This window comes from Pipistrellus kuhlii, unplaced genomic scaffold (assembly GCF_014108245.1).
Source record: "Pipistrellus kuhlii isolate mPipKuh1 unplaced genomic scaffold, mPipKuh1.p scaffold_m20_p_11, whole genome shotgun sequence".
NCBI lineage: Eukaryota > Metazoa > Chordata > Mammalia > Chiroptera > Vespertilionidae > Pipistrellus > Pipistrellus kuhlii.
Genome location: NW_023425416.1, coordinates 45557336 through 45574881, shown reverse-complemented (window position 1 = coordinate 45574881; position 17546 = coordinate 45557336). Strand labels below are relative to the sequence as shown.

Sequence of the window (17546 nt, the reverse complement as noted above, 5' to 3'; positions counted from 1 at the left end):
TTTTGTGGTTGCATATAAATTTTGGATTATTTGTTCTAGTTCTGTCAAATATGTCATTGATATTTTAAGAGGAATTAAAATACTAATGCATTGAATCTATTGATCACTTTAATTAATATGGTTATTTTAATGGTGTTAATTCTTCCTATCCATGAGCACAGTAAATACTTCCATTTATTTGTGTCCTCTTTAGTTTCTTTCTTCTATGTCTTATAATTTTCTAAGCATATCTCTTTTACCTTCCAGTTAAAATTATTCCTAGGTACTTTAATTTTTATTGATGTACTTGTAAATGTATTGTTTTCTTAGTTTTCTTTTCTGATACTTCATTATTGGTATATAAATATGCAACCAATTTCTGAATATTAATTTTGTATCCTCTATTGAATTCATTTATCAGTTCTATTAGTTTCGATGGAATCTTTAGGATTCTTTGTATACAATATCATGTTCTCTGCAACATGATAGTTTTATTTCTTCTCTCCTATTTGGATGCCTTTTATTTCTTTTTATATAGTTGCCTCCCAGTTTTGGTAGGGTGGCCTTAGGTAGTGGTGGGGCCCAGTGGCGCAGTTTCTTTGATCACCAGACCGAGGTACTCTAAGAATGTCCCCATGTGCATTGTGTGGACTTCTCTGTTGTAATTGAGTTTTTTTGTTTTTGTTTTTGTTTTTTGTAATTGAGTTTTGATTGCTGGAGCCTCAGGCTGACTGATAGTGAGGCTCAACCCCAAACACAGCACGCAGGCTTCCATGTAGGTGCTGATCACACAAAACACACGAAGCAGACTTCACCTCAGCAAGGTTTGGTGCCTGCCAATATCTCCCTGTGGATATGCTACCTGTGAAGCTTATTGGGTCCTGCTCTGTTGTTGACTAAAGCTGGCCACTGGGTGTATTGGTTCTGGGATTCTTTGGAGGGACTGGGTGCAAGCCAATGTCAGATGCTGTCTGTGCCAAGCCCTGAGCAACTTGTTTGGAGCTATCAGCGATCCACATCTTGTGGTCCTGGGTGTATATGGAAAAGACCAAGCTGGGCACCAAGGTCTGCTTTTTCTAGCCCTCAGTCCAAGAATAGGTCAGGCAAAGATCCGCCTCTGCCTACAGGCTCTCTAGTGGTTTCAGTCACGTAGTCAGCCTCTAGCTATACGTCCTCAGAAGGGCATAAGCTCCCCAGGTATTCCGGTGGGGGTGGCTATTGCGTCCCCCCAGGCTGGATGGGAAAGATCCGCGTGAGAAAGATGGTTTCTGCGATATGGGGTAATGACTCAGCATGGGATCCCAGCTGCTGACCTCTCAGCTCTCTCCCCAGAACCACCAACTGCAGACTCTCCTCACACAGCTCTAGACCTCACACAGCAGCTGCTCTGCTCTCCCTCTTCTGGAGCCCAAGGTGAGTGGCTGCAGATGCAATGATTTGTATTCGGTCTTTAAGAGGTTACCTTTGTTTCTAGTCATCTCTCCACCTATCCTTTTCACAGCCAGATATTCGGAAACCTTTCCCAGTTCTGGTGCTCTGGGCTAAGGAATCCAGCTTGGGGTTTAGACCCCAGATTTCTCAAGGGGAACCCCCTGCAGCAGAAATATACCTCTGGGCCTTCAGTTGCTGCCTGTGGGCTAGCCTCCGCACTTCCCAGCAGTCTCAGCTTGGGCTTCTATTTAAGTCCTTGTGTTGTGGGCCCCAGAAAAGGCACCAGGTGTTAGACTGGTGGGGCCAGACTGGAATTGGGTTCAGCAACCTCAATACTTGAGCTCTGGCTAGGAAAGAATTCAGAGCCAAGACTCAAACTACTAGCATAAGAGAACATCCTTTATAATGAAGAGCTAATATGCAAATGGTCACTATATCCTCATGCACTAACAGCTCAAGACACTCAACACTGGGGAGAGATGAATGGGGACCAGCCAGGCACAAATGAGCTCTCGAGAGAGGAATGGGGGGCCAGGCTGTGGCCCAGGAGAGGGACAAGCTGCCAGCCCTGTGGTCCAGGGTGCCAGCGCCTATGACCTGGGAGAGGGACAAGGTGCCTGTCCTGTGCTCTCGAGCGAAACTGCCTGTCCACGGTCCCCTGTGGCTGCAGCCAGCCTGGGCGAAGCTGGCCCAGGTCCTTGGTGCCTGCAGCCAGCTAGAAGGAGGGCATCCCGGGTCCCGGGAGTGGGGCCAGGCAGAGGCGTTCAGGGGCAGTCAGGCCAGCAGGGTAGCAGTTAGGGGCAATCAGGCAGGCAGAGGTGGTTGGGGCTATTAGGCAGGCAGGCAGAGGGGTTAAGGGTGATCAGGCAGGCAGGCAGGTGAGTGGTTAGGAGCCAGCAGTCCCGGATTGCAAGAGGCAGTCAGACATCCCCAGAGGAGTCCCAGATTGGAGAGGGTGCAGGCCTGGGGTCATCAGGTTACATGAGTTCATGTGCATTGAGAACTTAGAACATTGCCTAGCACACTGTCTTGCTGCCTAAAAGTTTGCTGTGGTCATCCCCAAAGCTCTGTAGCATAGAGTAGGAATATCTTAGCCTGGCATTCAAGGCATAGTCATCTTTTTGCCGTGTCACTCTCACAAAGCTTTACCCAAACCAAGTCTTCACCTGCTTTGTAGGTCTGTGCCCATCACTGCCAGGCTGGTCCCACCATCCTCACAGCCTGTCCACAATGGCTTTAACCTCGAAACCAGCCTAACACATCTTCATCCCACTACCCAAGAGAAATCAGGTCATCATTGGCAGTTACTGTTTCAATGGCAAGAGAAACTGAGGATGGTAAAGTATTCATAAACAAGTGTAAGGGAGGAAAAACAATTGTTCCCCTTCACTGACTCTTACCAGTTTTCCCGGGATTCCATCTGCAGGTTCTGAGCGAGCAAGGTGTCTCAGAGGTTCCACCGGAATCACCAGAAACTGTAGGAGAGAAAAAATCATTTTCTCTCTTCTTAGTTCTTGGATAAGACCAAGAACTCTCATAAAAGAGAAAAACAGGTTATTAACATTGAGATCTCATATTTATATGGGAGATGCCCAGGGAAGGGTTTAGAATTCAGGCTTAAATACCAGCATAATGGGGAAAGGGCTGCGGGAGAGTAGAAGATTTTTAGGGAAGCTGAATGGGCCCTTAGAAGAATAGTTGGAAGGGTTGACTGGGTGTGGTGTATTTCTGATGTCTCCTGTAACAAGAGGCAATCTTCATGGTTGGTGAAACTCCCTGGGAGGGGATTTATGACAATGAGTTCCTTTTGGAGGAAATGCCTTCAGGCAGACAGTAGTTTAGAGAAGACCTCTCCCTGTATTTGCTGTTTTTTAAGCACCTACAGCTCAAAATCATTAATTTGATGCAGTGGCACATTTTGGAGGTGGCATAATTCTGCTTCCCTTCCTAAGGAACAGCTCAGACAAAGGGTGAGGCCAGAGGGGCTGGGGAAATGAGGAATGAAGACTGGGCAGCACCCAGAGTGAGAGGGCTGGGGCTAGGGGGGAGGGGGGGGGGAGCGTAGGGTTAGAAAAGGTCCCTAGAGCAGAGCCAGGGATCCTTTTTTTTAATGAGGCCTGAGGAAGTGTGGTGGGAGTGGGAAGGCCGCTGAGACTCTCCTATCTGACCGAGTGTGCCGTGAAAGCAAAGGCCCAGCCACTCTTCCTTAGCTGTTTCTTAGGCTGGAGTTTGCAGTCTCTTAGGCCGTGTCTCCCTCAGTGCCAAAGACCCGGCTTGTTCTCTGCTTGTTATAAAATGCCACGTTCCCCAAGCCCGGAGTTCCTCTCTCACCCTTCAGTCTTCTTCATGTGTAGGTGTCCATCTGGGCCTCCGTGTCACACTGTGGGTTTTGAGAGAAAAAGGGAACCTCACAAATAGGCTGTGGGCTGGGCGGGAGTCATCAAGTCCTGCCCTCTGCCAGCCTTGTTTGCCCTCAGAGGGAAGAAAAGGGAAATGCTCTTTGACAGAGTCTACGTGGAACAGGGTGGCTGATGGGCACATTCAGGGGTTCCCTTCCCAAGCTTCCAAGGATAACAAAATGGAACCCCAGCCCCGCTAGCCCAATGAGGTAGGCTGGGAAATGCTTGCAGGAGGAGCTGGGGGTGCTTAGAGAGAGTGGGGAGCTCCAAGGGGCTGGATCTCACCAAGGCCATGCTCACAAGCCAGGGACTTGAACTTTAGTGAGCAGAGCCCTTGGAGGGCTAAGTCAACAGTTTGGGTTCTAGAAAGAGCTCTCTGGCTTTGAGGTAGAGAACGGTCAATGGGGTAAATGAAGGTGTGAAGGACATGGATGAACCTCAGGGTTCACACAGGCACCATTGGACACAGAGACAGGTGAGTTAGATCACAGACGGTCACTGACACAGAGTAGATATTGTCCAGGGAGAGTGTATGACAAGAGGAGAGAAAGTCTTGGCCAGATCCCAGAAAGAAGCAGTCAGGGAAGTAGGGGTTGGGCTGAAGGCAGGGAAAAGGGGCCTAACCTTGAGACCAATGACAGACAAAGAGAGGAAACCAATGGTGGGCTTCTCCCAATGCCGACAGGTCAGAGTCTGTGGCACTGCAGTCCCAGCCCGCAGGACTGAGGAGCAGGCACAGTGGAGAGCACACAGTATACCCTGACCTCAGGAAGCCACAGCAACCAGAGCTAAGGAGGTGCTGGGGTGCAGGCTGTGAGGTGGCAGGGAGGAGCCAGAGAAGGCTTTGGAGGAATCATGACATTTAATCAACATGTACTGAGTGTCTCCCAAGGCCAGACCCTGGCTAGATCAGAAATAGTGTTGGCTTTGAGCATGAGCCAGGCAGATAAGAACGTGATGGGAAGGCAGTGGGGTCCTCGTGCTTGAGATCTGGGCTGTCCTCTGAACAAGCTGGCTGGGTCAGGGGGCAGGGGGCAGGAGTGTGCCCTGGAGGAGTCGGGCCCCAGCTGGGCGCCCTATCCAGCTGGAGCAGTGAGATAATGCTGAAAGGAGCCTGGCCAGTTTGCTTTATCATGTGTGTAACTTGGGATAACTTGACAGAAGGGTAGAGAGTCGTCCACTACGTGACTTGAAGGAAGGAGGTGCAGAAAAACATAATTATTAAGCAGGTACCAGATGCCAGGCACTCACTAGGTGCTTTCTGTGCCAGCGCTTCTCAAACTCAATGCTTTTACCAATCTCTGAAGAATTTCAGAATCGAATTCAGTAGGTCTAAGGTGAGGTGCTGTGTTTCTAATAAGCCTCCTCCGCCACCTGTAGCTCATTTACTCTGCACCCAGTGCTGTCCAGTGAATATAATGGGCTCCCTTTCATGGGCAGAAAAGATGATGTTTTGTGGGTTTTTCTCAGCTTGCCTAAAAGTGTGCCATTAAAGAGAATTGCACTCCACTAATGTTTGGGTAAAAAAACACAGCCCCCAAATCATCACTCCTGCCAGCCCCATCTTGGTCCGCTCTAGGAGGCTCTTCATCTGTGAATTCTAATCATTTTGTTGTCAACTGGCCTCCAGCCTGGAGCTTCTGAGCCTGCTTGCAGCAGTATTTAAAGATAGCCCACCTCACAGGAAACCAGACACTATTGGCTAACTTTGCAAATAAAGATGCCCTCAGAGGGAGGAAAAGGGAAATGGTCTCTGACAGAGTCTACGTGGGACAGGGAGGCTGATTGACACGTTCAGAGGTTCCCTTCCCAAGCACAGCCCAGGTAGGTGCAGAGGGCTCGAGCAGCACCCGTGGGCACATGGGGCAGGACGCTGTGGTCACAGGTCAAAGTGGGGTAATGATGCTGGTTTTCTTCACATGCCAACAAGGATGACCACTAATCTGAGGATGTTCTAGCCTAACTGTCTGAAGGGCTTGAGGAGTAGGGAGCAGTGACTGATTAGATCACTTATGATATATTTGTGCTAGAATATGATCAGAAGCATTAGTGAGGGCCTAGAGAAATGCTCCATGATTTGCCATTAACTTAAAAAAAAAAAAAAAAAGCATCATTTAAAAGTTCACCTGAATGATACTATAGAATTATTGTTAAAATTTTAAGGTGAGAAATAGTGTTAAAAGTTGTGTTTTTTTTTTAAAGGAATCTTTATTCTTTTAGAGATTCACACTTAACTGTGTATGAGTGAAATGCTATGATGTCTGAATTTATTTTTAAACAATACAGCAGGGCATGAAGTGGGGAATAGATTAAATATTGACCATAGGTGCTCACTGTTTGAGTGAAGAGTACATGGGATTCTTTCTACTTTTATGTATGTTTGAAAATTTTATAATAAAAGTGAAATTTTATAATAAAAATAGCAACTACATTTTAAGTATAAATGTAAATATACTTAACATGAATAGACAAATATAAAATATGCTTAAAGATTGGACTTAAGATGCTAAAAGCTAGTTGTGGTTGAATCTGGGAAGTTAACTTGTAGATAGTTTGTGTGTTTTATTCCCTTTTATTTATTTATTTATTATTTTTATTTTATTTTTATTTTTTTATTAAATTATTATCTGTGTACATACTTTACCATTGCCTCTCCCACCTCCCATACATGCCCTCCCTCCCTTATTCCCTTTTATTTCCATGCTTTTTTAAAATTAAATTATTATCTGTGTACATATTTTACCATTGCCCCACCCTCCCATACATACCCTCCCTCCCTAGAGTTTTGTGTCCATTGGTTGTACTTATTTCCATGCTTTTTTGTGCAGCCACATTTTTATAAAGAGTACCTATTGCATTTATCATGAAGACAGTTTTAATTAATAAATTGCTGGCACAATATTGCTATACACTGTCATAATCATTGTGAGAACACTCATGTTCACAAGGTTTGCGTCATTGAAAAACGCGGTCTTCATAAAGAAATTATGAGTGGGCACAGCTAGATTTCCCCTAGCTCTCAGGCCGACCTGATGCTTTCTCATGCCCTTGGGAAGGGAGCCCCTACTGTGTGTCAGCCACATGCCAGCCATTCCCCCCATCCCACCTCCGCTTAACTGTCATTCTCTCCATGTCACAGATGGGGGCCGGGGGGGGGGGGGGGGAGGGCAGCGGTAAGACAGCTTGGCTTTAGGATAAAGCCCTGGCTCTGTATTTGACCTTGCTAAGCCTCAAATCCTGCTTTCAAAATAAAGATGGGCCGTGAGTTGATAATTAGTGATGAGTTTATAATCATTAAAGCCAGGTTATGGGTCCATGTTGAGTATCAGTGAGGATTGAGGTATAGTATATAAAGTTCTGACCACGCTTCCTGGCCCTTATTTGTTGCTCAAGAAACAATATATGTTGTCATTATGGGAAAATGAGGCTCAGAAAGTTTGTACTTCAAGATCACTGGCTACTTTCAGATGAGGTTGTGAGGGACAGGAGAGGAAGGGACAAGCCAGCGCTGACCCCATATAGGACTACCTTCCTTTCCCTTCCCCATTCCCACACTAACTCCCACCACCCCTGAATTCCCCAACCCACCCTGACTGGGCTTTGGAAGGGCAGCAGTGTCAGAGACGTTGACCTCAAAAAACAGACTTCCTGAAATATTCGACTGACGCCTCTCCAGCCCAGCCTCTGACCTGGAATGGAGTCTTCAGCTGCCCATTTCCATCAGGTTCAAACGTTGCCCCCTTGATGATGTTCAGAACCAGCACCTGCAGTGGCTGAGCTGGACCGAGAGGGGAACATATACTGTCCCATAGCAGGTCACAGCTAGGAGCCAGGGGACACAGGCCAGGTCTTCACTGACCTTTCCAAGGACTTGCTCTGATTCCCAACAGCACATTCAGGGATCCTGAGTCTGCCCGGGAGCGCCCAGAGAAAGCCTGAGGCTTCCAGCCCGATCCTGATCCCGCCTGCCCACCGTGGAGGCTCAGAACGTGCTGGACACCAAAGAGCTGGAGTCCTCGTGGCTCTCTAGACACAGTGGGCAATTCAACCACTTCATCGTTGGGTGTGGCCAACCTGCAGCTGTTTTGTATTTTGAGTCTCAGAAGGAAGAAAACCCATAGTACATCTCTTTAAATATCTTCCCACACCCTTTTTGGCCTTTTTCCTTAAACCTGTTTATTACGAAACACTCAAAGAACAGTGTGTAGATTAACGGATTATTACGAATTGATCTCCAGGCAGTGGGAATAACTGGGCCAGCAGACCAGCAGCCTCCCTCTGTCTCTTCCTGACCCCAATGCCCACCGTCCCAGAAGTCACTGCCATCCTGCCTTTTATGGTCTTTATTTCCTTGCTTGTGCTCATACGTTTACCACCCAGATGTGCTTCCCTAAACAATATGGATTATCACTGAGATCTGGGACATTTGGCTGCCCCTTCCCCTTTATGTATGTGAATTTATGCAGTAGTCTGCCTTTTTGGTCTGTATTTTTAAAATGTACCTATGTTGAAGGAGATGTACAATAGATACATATAGATAAATGTTGATGGTAGCATTGCACTGACAGTACTATGATGACAAGAGTGGAGCACTCTAACAATGGCATCCTGCAGAGCAATGAGGACAGATCACAGTTTCAGCAACAGCATGGATGAAATACTTCCAGAAATCCTGATATGAATTTACAGATAAACGCAAAACCGGTCCTTATCTGTAAGGCAGTTATCGCCTGCAACTCACTGACACAATTTCTATTTCCAGGAGCAAAAATCACAGTACTGCTCTCAGCTGGTTACAACTTAGTAGTAAATTAGATCAACCAATGGGGAAGGCGAAGGTGGCCCTGGGGGGGTGGGGGTGCTAGGAAGGACATCAGCAATATTTGGAGGGTGGGGGTGGGGATGCTATTTCAAAGTCATTTATAATTTGTCCTTATAGTTTCTTAGCATGGAATTTGAGACTCTTCTGCCTACTTGGTCTTGGCTCTCTCTGCATCCTGTTGGAGCCCTATACTTGGACTAAACCAAACTTCCCTGAATGCTTTAAAGATAAGCCAGCCTCATCTAACCCTACACACACATACACCTCTTAGAATGCAGGGAGAGCTAAGGCTGAGGAGGTAGAAGAGGGACAGATGGAAGGGCCTTGGATTGGACACATTTTACCACTTGCACCCTGTCCCCTGTGCAAGATGAGTGGGTCTCTACTCCTGTGGTGAGTCTACTTCAACCTACTTTTATATGGGGTCAAGCACAGAGCCCAAGGCAAAGACAGCAACAGGAGGAAACAGTGCCTGAGGTGAGGGCCCTGTGCTGGGTGAGCCACCTCTTGCAGAGCCTGCCTTGTTCTGGGTTTGACACGCCTTCCCTCTCTTTTCTTCAAAGTACCTTAAGGTATTTATCTACTACCTCTGCCAAAGGAAACTAAAATATTGAAAAGAAGTGCTTCATGAATTTAGAAAATAGTTGAGAAAGAGGTGGAATTGTTTATTAATTAATTATTAATTAAGTCAATGTTTATTAAGTATCTTTACTATATGATAGTGTAAGCACAAATAACAATTAAAAATATGACACTTCTCCCTGTTGATGAGGAGCTGGGTGCAAAAGGTGAATTTTAAAGGGATTAAGAAGTACAAATTGGCAGCTACAAAATAATCCCGGGGATGTAAAGTCCAGCATAGTGAATATAGGCAGTAATATTTTATTAAAACCCCTTTACTTTTAAAAATTTCACTGTACTTTAATTAAGATTCTCTGGATCTTAATTTAAATTTTTGTTTCTGTTTCTTTAATTATAGTTGGTCCTTATGTCCTTCTGTTTCTAGTATATCCTCTCTACCTAGCCTTTGACCCAGGAGAGCTCCCCATGCTCAGATCCTCAGTACCTTTGGCTCCAAATCCCTTTGTACCCTTCATTCCCATCTTTTTTTTTTTTTTCATTCCCATCTTTATCGTTGTCTAGCTGGAAGACCCTCCCAGGCATTAAGACAATTCTTGGGCTTCCCATAACTTTTTAAATATTCTGACATGAAAAAAATTAAACTTCACAATATTGTTTTAGACATTAGACTGCAACTCAAACCCAGTCGTCACTCAAGGGCTTAGAAAGCCATAAACAGAGACCAAGGAGGTTAAAAAACAAGTAAAAGAAGTGAGCAGGACTTGAAACCAAAGGAAAGAGGGGATGAAGCCTCTTTCTGTTTACAACCTGAAAAGGACATTGGATAGAAGAAGAAAATAGATTTGGGCCACTAATAAGGGAGGAAGTATAGGAAAGGGAAGCTGATTGGAAACGGTGGGTAATGATGATTTTTTTTTTTTTAAAGAGTGAGCTTGAGAAAAGGAAGTGGACCAGAGGAAGTAGAACAAACTGGGTGGGGAGTAAGAGGGTGCATTTTTTTTCTCTTTAAATTAGGCTCTTCAAAATTCATTTCTACAGGGGTCTGAAATCCACACGCATTCAAAACTCAGCTTCTAGTTCAGTTCAAACTCTCTCAGCTCAACACCTTTTAATCAAACCTTGACATAAGGGAAGAGAACGGAGGACCCCTGAGAAGAGCCTAGAGGGTATTGCTGCTGGCTTCTGCCCTAGGCTGTGCAGAGCAGCCTTGGTTGACAGTGTCTGCATGAACTTGGTGTGCACCTCTCTGCTTGCAGCACGGTCTGTATAAACCTAGCTGAGTAGACACTGCAAAAGTTTACTTACCTCATTGAATACTAGAGTCCTCAGGGGCCAGGAAAGCCAGTGTTCAGCCTAAGTAGAAGCTCTTGATAGCTCCTTGACATCCTCTGAAGACCACCCCCAAGGATTGGTCCTACCCCCATTTGCTGCCAGGAGGCCCTATCTTCTGTGTCATTTCCCAATCCTGGACCCAGAAAGAAAAGGTCCACCCAGCTTGGGCCCACCCTTCCTAAAAAGATCCCTTGATTAAGCTATTAGCTTCAAAGGAATAATTTAGTGATGGAGAAGCCCTACCTGCCGTCAGATTTCTGATGTATATGGTACCTTCACATTCTCCAGTGATGTTTAACAAGGCTGGGTTTGAACTGGCTCGAATGCTAAGACAGACTTCAAATCCTCTTCCCAACCAAGTAAAAACCTGGGCCATCCTGGAGTCAAACAGTTGAGACAGCAGCTGGGCCTTGACATTTTCACAGAGGAAAGAACTGAAATTGATCATTCTGGTGTCTGTCCCAAGATCAGACATGTTCAAAAGCCATGCATTAAATGTGTTGAGATGAGGGCCGTATTTTCTAAGTTTTCTGGAGGGTGGGTCTGTGCTTCTCTACTGAGGCTCTGCCTTGGAAGGCTGATGTATCTCTTCTTTCACTTCTCTAGGCCTTTCATTCATTCATTTACTCACTCACTCACTCACTCACTCACTCATTTATTCACCCACTCATTCATTCGTTTATCAACACAATATAGGCCACTAAGCTCCTGGAGTTCAAGGACCCGTGGCCCAAGATCACTGTGTACACTGTGACACCTCTGGGAACAAGGCAATGAAAGGCCTGCTGTCACCATTATTCACATGGAGCTCTAGAATGAAGGTCTAGGATACAATATTGATTCTTCTATAAATATTCCTATACATTGGCTCTGTGCCAGATCTCTTTTTTGTTGTTGAACAGTAGTCAACAGAGCTGAAGAGAGCACCCACTGTTCTTCTCTTAGGAACCCCTAGTCTTGGGTTGGGGAAAGGGCTGTATGCAAAGTTGGGAAAAACACTGAGTCTGGCCACATCTGAGCTCAAACTTCAGCCTTCCCACATGCCAGCTGTGTGGCCTCGAATAAGTCGCTCACCTCTCTGAGTGCATCTATGTGCCCATAAAGTGAAATAATTCTTTATGGTACCATTAATTGAGCATGTACAACATGCCAGTATTATTATATTAGGCAACGAGGAGCTCGTTGAAAGCTTTGTTTCTCTGTTCCTTTCTCTGTATCATGATGCACAATTGTTCATAGCAGGGGACTCGATGAGTGAGTACCTACTATGTGCATAGCACTGTGCAAGTGCTGAGGCAGAGCCCTGGGAGGCTGGGACAATTCTGGGGTCTTTGCTGGTAGTGCTGAGCCACCAGGGAGCTGAATCCTCTTTCCGGAGTGGACTCTCTGGACGGCAGGTAGTGGTCCCAAGCCAGACTGATCCCCCTGATCAGCCATTTTACTTGCAATAAGCAATGAGGCCAACAGTCAGGCACAATCATCCCTCCCGGATCATATCTTAAATCGTGTTCCATCTTGAGGATAAGTTGCCACACTACTGAATTCTGTTTTTATCAAAGTCTTTGCCTTTGTGGTCTCTTCGCTGTTGAGATGACAAGCCCCTTCAGGCCTGAGACTGTGCCCCCTGCCATGCAGAGCCCAGAGCCTGTAGGACTTCATATGTGTTTGTAGAATGGATGTTGAGCTTCTCCAACCAGGACTGCCCCTGATGTATTTGGCATCTCAATGCCAATTAGAAAAAGTATCACTGTGTGTGTGACGGCCTTGAACTAGGGCACCCAGCAAGGGCAGGGGCTGGATTTGGACCTCCCTGCCACGTAGCCTGGAAGTCAGTTGTTTATTTCTAACCATTTCTACCTTCTCCACACTCTTCTCCCAGCGGTCCCCTTCCTCTAATCAAGAATATGCCTGGAGCCATTCATTAAACATAGGACTTTCCCTTCAGTATTGCAGAGAGGACTAAATAGATAATGATGTGGATTATTTAGAAATGAGCCTGAAAGCTTAATAAAAGCTCAGTAAAGCTTGACTTCCTCCCTCTTCTCTCCCCTCTTCTCCACTTAAAAAAAAATCTGGAAAGGAAACATTTTTTTTTTTTGGGGGGGGGGGATATAAAACAACCTTTATAGACCAAATTTTCATAACACCTAGGATGGGAGTGAAACATGAGTCCACAGACAGCCTGGGTGACTCCAAAGGTTTGTCCAAAGTGCTTCTGCTTCCTCACACATTTATTAAGTGCCTGCTGTATGCTACACACGGTGCCAGGTGCTTGCTTCAAAACAGCACTGTGGGCAGGCATGAGAATGAACCCCAGTCTTGCAGGTGAGGAATATGAGGCCCAGAGGTTCCAAGTTCATCCAAGGTCACTGGGCCAGAGAGGGCAGGATATGGGATGCAGTCTTGGGAGAGCCCATCTGCAGCCCTCACCCTTCCTGCCCATCTCTCTTCTCTTCCTCCTCAATGACCCAGGGACACTTACCCAGACATTTGTAGGAAGGCCCCGTGTGTAAGGCATGGTGCCAAGAGTGGACATCAAACCCACCTCATGCAGATTTGGCAAAATCAAACCAAAGCTTGAAGTTCCTGGGCTGCAGGATTGAGCACAGGCACTTGAAAAGTTGCAAAATGATTTATATTGATGTTGGCCTCCTCTCAAGGTCAGCATGCCAGCTCCTTTCACTGCAGGGAAAGGGAGGGAGAGGGTACCTCACCCCTGAATCCTTAATTAGGACCCCAAGGGTTTGACTATTTGCCCTGCTATTTGCATGTCTGGAAAGATATGGGTTTTCATCAAGCCACCATCACCAAGTAGCAACACCTCTGTCTTCCCCTATCAGCTTGCGCCATTTGAAACTGACATTTGTGTGGTTCTAACATGGTTGCATATTAGCCATTTTATATGGTTCAACTTAAATGTTATTGATTAAGGTCACACCCAGAGGTTCTTTTCTGAGTAAAGGCACTGCAGCCTAAAGCAAAGCAAGTATAGGCTTTTTCTAGGGGTGAGAACTCCATCCCAGCCTGAGACAGCCCAGGCCAGAGTCTTGGCCTACTTAGTTCTGCCAGAGTCTGGGTCAGATGCAGAGATGGGCCTGGACACAAGGCAGAGGCTTGGAGGGAGCACCAAAGCCCTGGCCAGGTGGGTCTCCACCCTGGCAGAAACATCATCTTAGTGAAACCATCACGAAAAGGAAGCAGTGGGGTGTGGAAACTCCCTTGGTTAAAGAAGTGTGAGCTTTGCTTTTAGTTGTGGTGGAGAGGGAGGCAATGACAACCAGGAGGTGTGCCCCAAATATGGTTGAGGTTTCTGAGGTACCTATCTGTAATATCACAAACAAAAGCAGGAGGCCTCAGGGACCAGGCATAAGGGTTCTTCTTATGGCCTCTGGAGAGTGAGGAGTGAGTCCTGGCTGGGAGGGGGAGGAGGAGAGGGACAACATGGGAGAAGTATGACTTCCCAACCTGCTCAGAAGGATCTTTTCTTTCTACGTTTGTTCAGGAGGAAACAGGAAGTAAGAAGAGTAGGGAAAGCTAGGGCAAAGTCAAGTGTGGGGCTGGTAATTATCAAGTTAATTAGCCATCCAGGCCCAGTGCAGCAAGCTGAGCATAGGCCCCCATAGTGGACAAGCAGCACTTTTATGGTGACACCTCCTCTTCTCTAGGAGCGGTTGGATGACCTACCTTGTGGGTTTGCTCAGAAGTGAGGGATTTCTGACAGAGGAGGCTTTCAGTGCTAAAACTGGAAAAGTCCTGCCGGGACTGGTTTGGCTCAATGGATAGAGAGTCAGCTTGGGGACTGAAGGGTCCCGGGTTCGATTCCAGTCAAGGGCATGTACCTTGGTTGCAGGCATATCCCCAGTAGGGGGTGTGCAAGAGGCAGCTGATCGATGATTCTCATTGATGTTTCTAACTCTGTATCTCTCTCCCTTCCTCTCTGTACAAAATCAATAAAATATATTAAAAAATAAAAAACTGGAAAAGTCCTGGGCAAACCAAGACAAGGCAGTCACCATAGAGCATGTGAATCTATCTTATCTCTCTCTTTTTTAAAATATATTTTATTGATTTTTTTACAGAGAGGAGGAGAGAGGGATAGAGAGCCAGAAACATCGATGAGAGAGAATCATGGATCAGCTGCCTCCTGCACACGCCCCACTGGAGATGCGCCCACAACCAAGGCACATGCCCTTGACTGGAATCGAACCTGGGACCCTTCAGTCCGCAGGCCGACACTCCATCCACTGAGCCAAACCAGTTTTGACTCTATCTTATCTCTTAAGGGAAGGAAGGACTTGTTGGTTCTGAGAGGAAAAGGAAAAACCTGGCTCCCAAAAACAAAGATGAGGGCTGTTGGGTGTGTGTCTGCTCAGGGCTCTGGATGGTGTCTGAGACTCTTTCTGCAGTCTCAGCTTCCTGAAGGGGACATTATGGTCCAGAGGGTGGAGGAGGGGGGAATAAGTGAAGGGGGCAGAGAATTGCTTTAGGAAGTTGGGACTATAAGTGTAAATTATGACTACATCCCTATACCATCCCACCCCCTCATTTCCCTGCCAATTGCCTTATCTCCCCCATCCACACACTGATAAAGCTAGCTACTTTTGGAGAAACTTTTAAAAATACATATTTTTAAAGGTTTGGCTTGGCTGGTGTTGCTCAGTGGTTGAGCATTGACCTATGAACCAAGCCATTGTTCAATACCGAGTCAGGGCACATGACTGGTTCCACCACACTCCATCTCCAGTAAGGGGCATGTAGGAGGTAGCCAGCCAATTGATGATGCTTCTCTCTCATCGATGTTTCTATTTCTCTATCCTCCCTTACTTTCTCTCTAAAAATAAAACATAAAAATATTTTTAAAAAGAAAAAGAAAAAAAGGTTTGTCTTGTGCTCCAAAAAACTTAGATCCAAATGCCAGCTGACCCACTGACTGAGTAGCCTTGGGCCAATCACTCTTAGAGAACTGACTTCCTTTAATGTGAAAGGAATCAGTTACAGCCTCCACAGAGACAGCCTTGGGGACAACGAGATGGCAGGTCTGACGTTGAGAAATGTATTGCTTAGGCACCAACCAATATTTTTTTTTTTTCTGGTCAGGCTATGTATGGGGACAGACAGAATTCTGACCTTGTCACTCTGAGAACTCATGCTGTTCCTTGTTTTCCTTTTTGATCCAGACCGTCACCATGCCTACCTCCTTCCCTGAATCAATTTCAGAAGACTTTCAGTATGATGAGAGTGCGGAAGCCTGTCATATAGGGGATATTGTGGCCTTTGGAGCTACCTTCCTGCCCATAGTATACTCCCTTGTCTTTGCCTTTGGCCTGGTGGGAAATTTGCTGGTGGTGTTTGCACTCACCCATAGTCAGAAGCCCAAGAGTATCACCGACATTTATCTCCTGAACCTGGCCTTGTCCGATCTGCTTTTTGTAGCCACCTTGCCTTTCTGGATTCATTATCTGATAAGGGAACAAGGCTTTAACAATGCAACGTGCAAACTCACTACTGCCTTCTTCTTCATTGGCTTTTTTGGAGGCATATTCTTCATCACCATCATCAGCATCGATAGGTACCTGGCCATTGTCCTGGCCGCTAACTCCATGAACAACCGGACAGTGCAGCATGGCGTCACCATCAGCCTCGGAGTCTGGGCAGCAGCCATCTTGGTGGCAGCACCCCAGTTCATGTTCACAAAGCTTACGGAAAACCAGTGCTTCGGGGACTACCCTGAGGTCCTGCAGGACATCTGGCCTGTGCTCCGCAACATGGAAACAAACATTTTTGGCTTCCTGCTCCCTCTGCTCATTATGAGTTACTGCTACTTCAGAATCATGCAGACACTGTTTTTCTGCAGGAACAACAAGAAAGCTAAAGCCATTAAACTGGTATTTCTGGTGGTCATCATGTTTTTCCTCTTCTGGACACCCTACCACATTATGATTTTCTTAGAGACACTCAATTTTTACAACTTCTTTCCCAAATGTGACACAAAGCGGGATCTGAAATTGGCGCTCAATGTGACTGAGACAATTGCATTTATCCACTGTTGTCTCAATCCCCTTATCTATGCATTCGCTGGAGAGAAATTCAGAAGATACCTTTCCCACCTGCATAGGAAATGCCTGGCTGTCCTGTGTGGCAGATCGGTGCATGCAAGTTTCCCCTCTTCTGAATCACAAAGGAGCAGGAGGGAAAGTGTTCTGAGCAGCAACGTGACTCACTACACCAGCGATGGAGATGCATCCATGAATCTCTGAAGAGATCCCCAAAACCCTGGCCCTCCAGAGAGCCTGTAGCTCCTGAGTCTGACTCTGAAAAATGAGGATAAATTTTTTTGTTTGTTTCTTATGTGCAAGAAATGATGGTCCCAGTGGCTCCCCGACAAAATCCCTAAGGCAGTGGTTGGCAAAGTCATTAGTCAACAGAGCCAAATATCAACAGTACAATGATTGAAATTTCTTTTGAGAGCCAAATTTTTTTTTAACTTAAACTTCTTCTAATGCCACTTCTTCAAAATAGATTTGCCTAAGCCATGGTATTTTGTGGAAGAGCCACACTCAAGGTGCCAGCGAGCCACAGTTTGCCGACCACAGCCCTAAGGTGTTTTTTGAGATTTGTTCTCAAAACGTGAATGATGAAGGATAGGCATGTCTCTTACTGCAAAAGTCAGAACTTTTTTGTTTACAAATGACAAAAGTTTGACTCAAACTAGCTTAGGTAACAAGAAGGTGGTAAGTATTGTTCACACTGTGGCACTGACAAGGGGGTGGCTGAGCCCTCAGAGTGCATGGGGACCGGGGTTTGAATCAAGCTAGAATTTCCTCTCTCTGATTCTCAAATCTTTGAGTGGTGACTGAGCTCCCAGACTCACATAGCACAGCTTTGTCATCAGAAAGGAACTGAGATCCATTCCTCCCTCTCTGGTCTCTAGGTCAAAATTCCCAGGGAAAGGCTCTGATTGGTCAAGTTTGTATCAGATGCCCATCAGTTGGTGGTATTCA

The 17546-nt window shown here is 46.1% G+C and overlaps 1 protein-coding gene across 1 annotated transcript; it reads left to right on the top strand.

Annotated features, from left to right (window-relative positions):
• Nucleotides 1-5531: 5531 nt before the first annotated feature.
• On the top strand, nt 5532-16829 carry CX3CR1 (C-X3-C motif chemokine receptor 1). Its single transcript, XM_036431920.2, has 2 exons — nt 5532-5633; nt 15723-16829. The coding sequence occupies exon 2, from the start codon at nt 15732-15734 to the stop codon at nt 16800-16802; it is 1071 nt and encodes a 356-aa protein (XP_036287813.1). The 5' UTR covers nt 5532-5633; nt 15723-15731; the 3' UTR covers nt 16803-16829.
• The last annotated feature ends 717 nt before the right edge of the window (nt 16830-17546 follow it).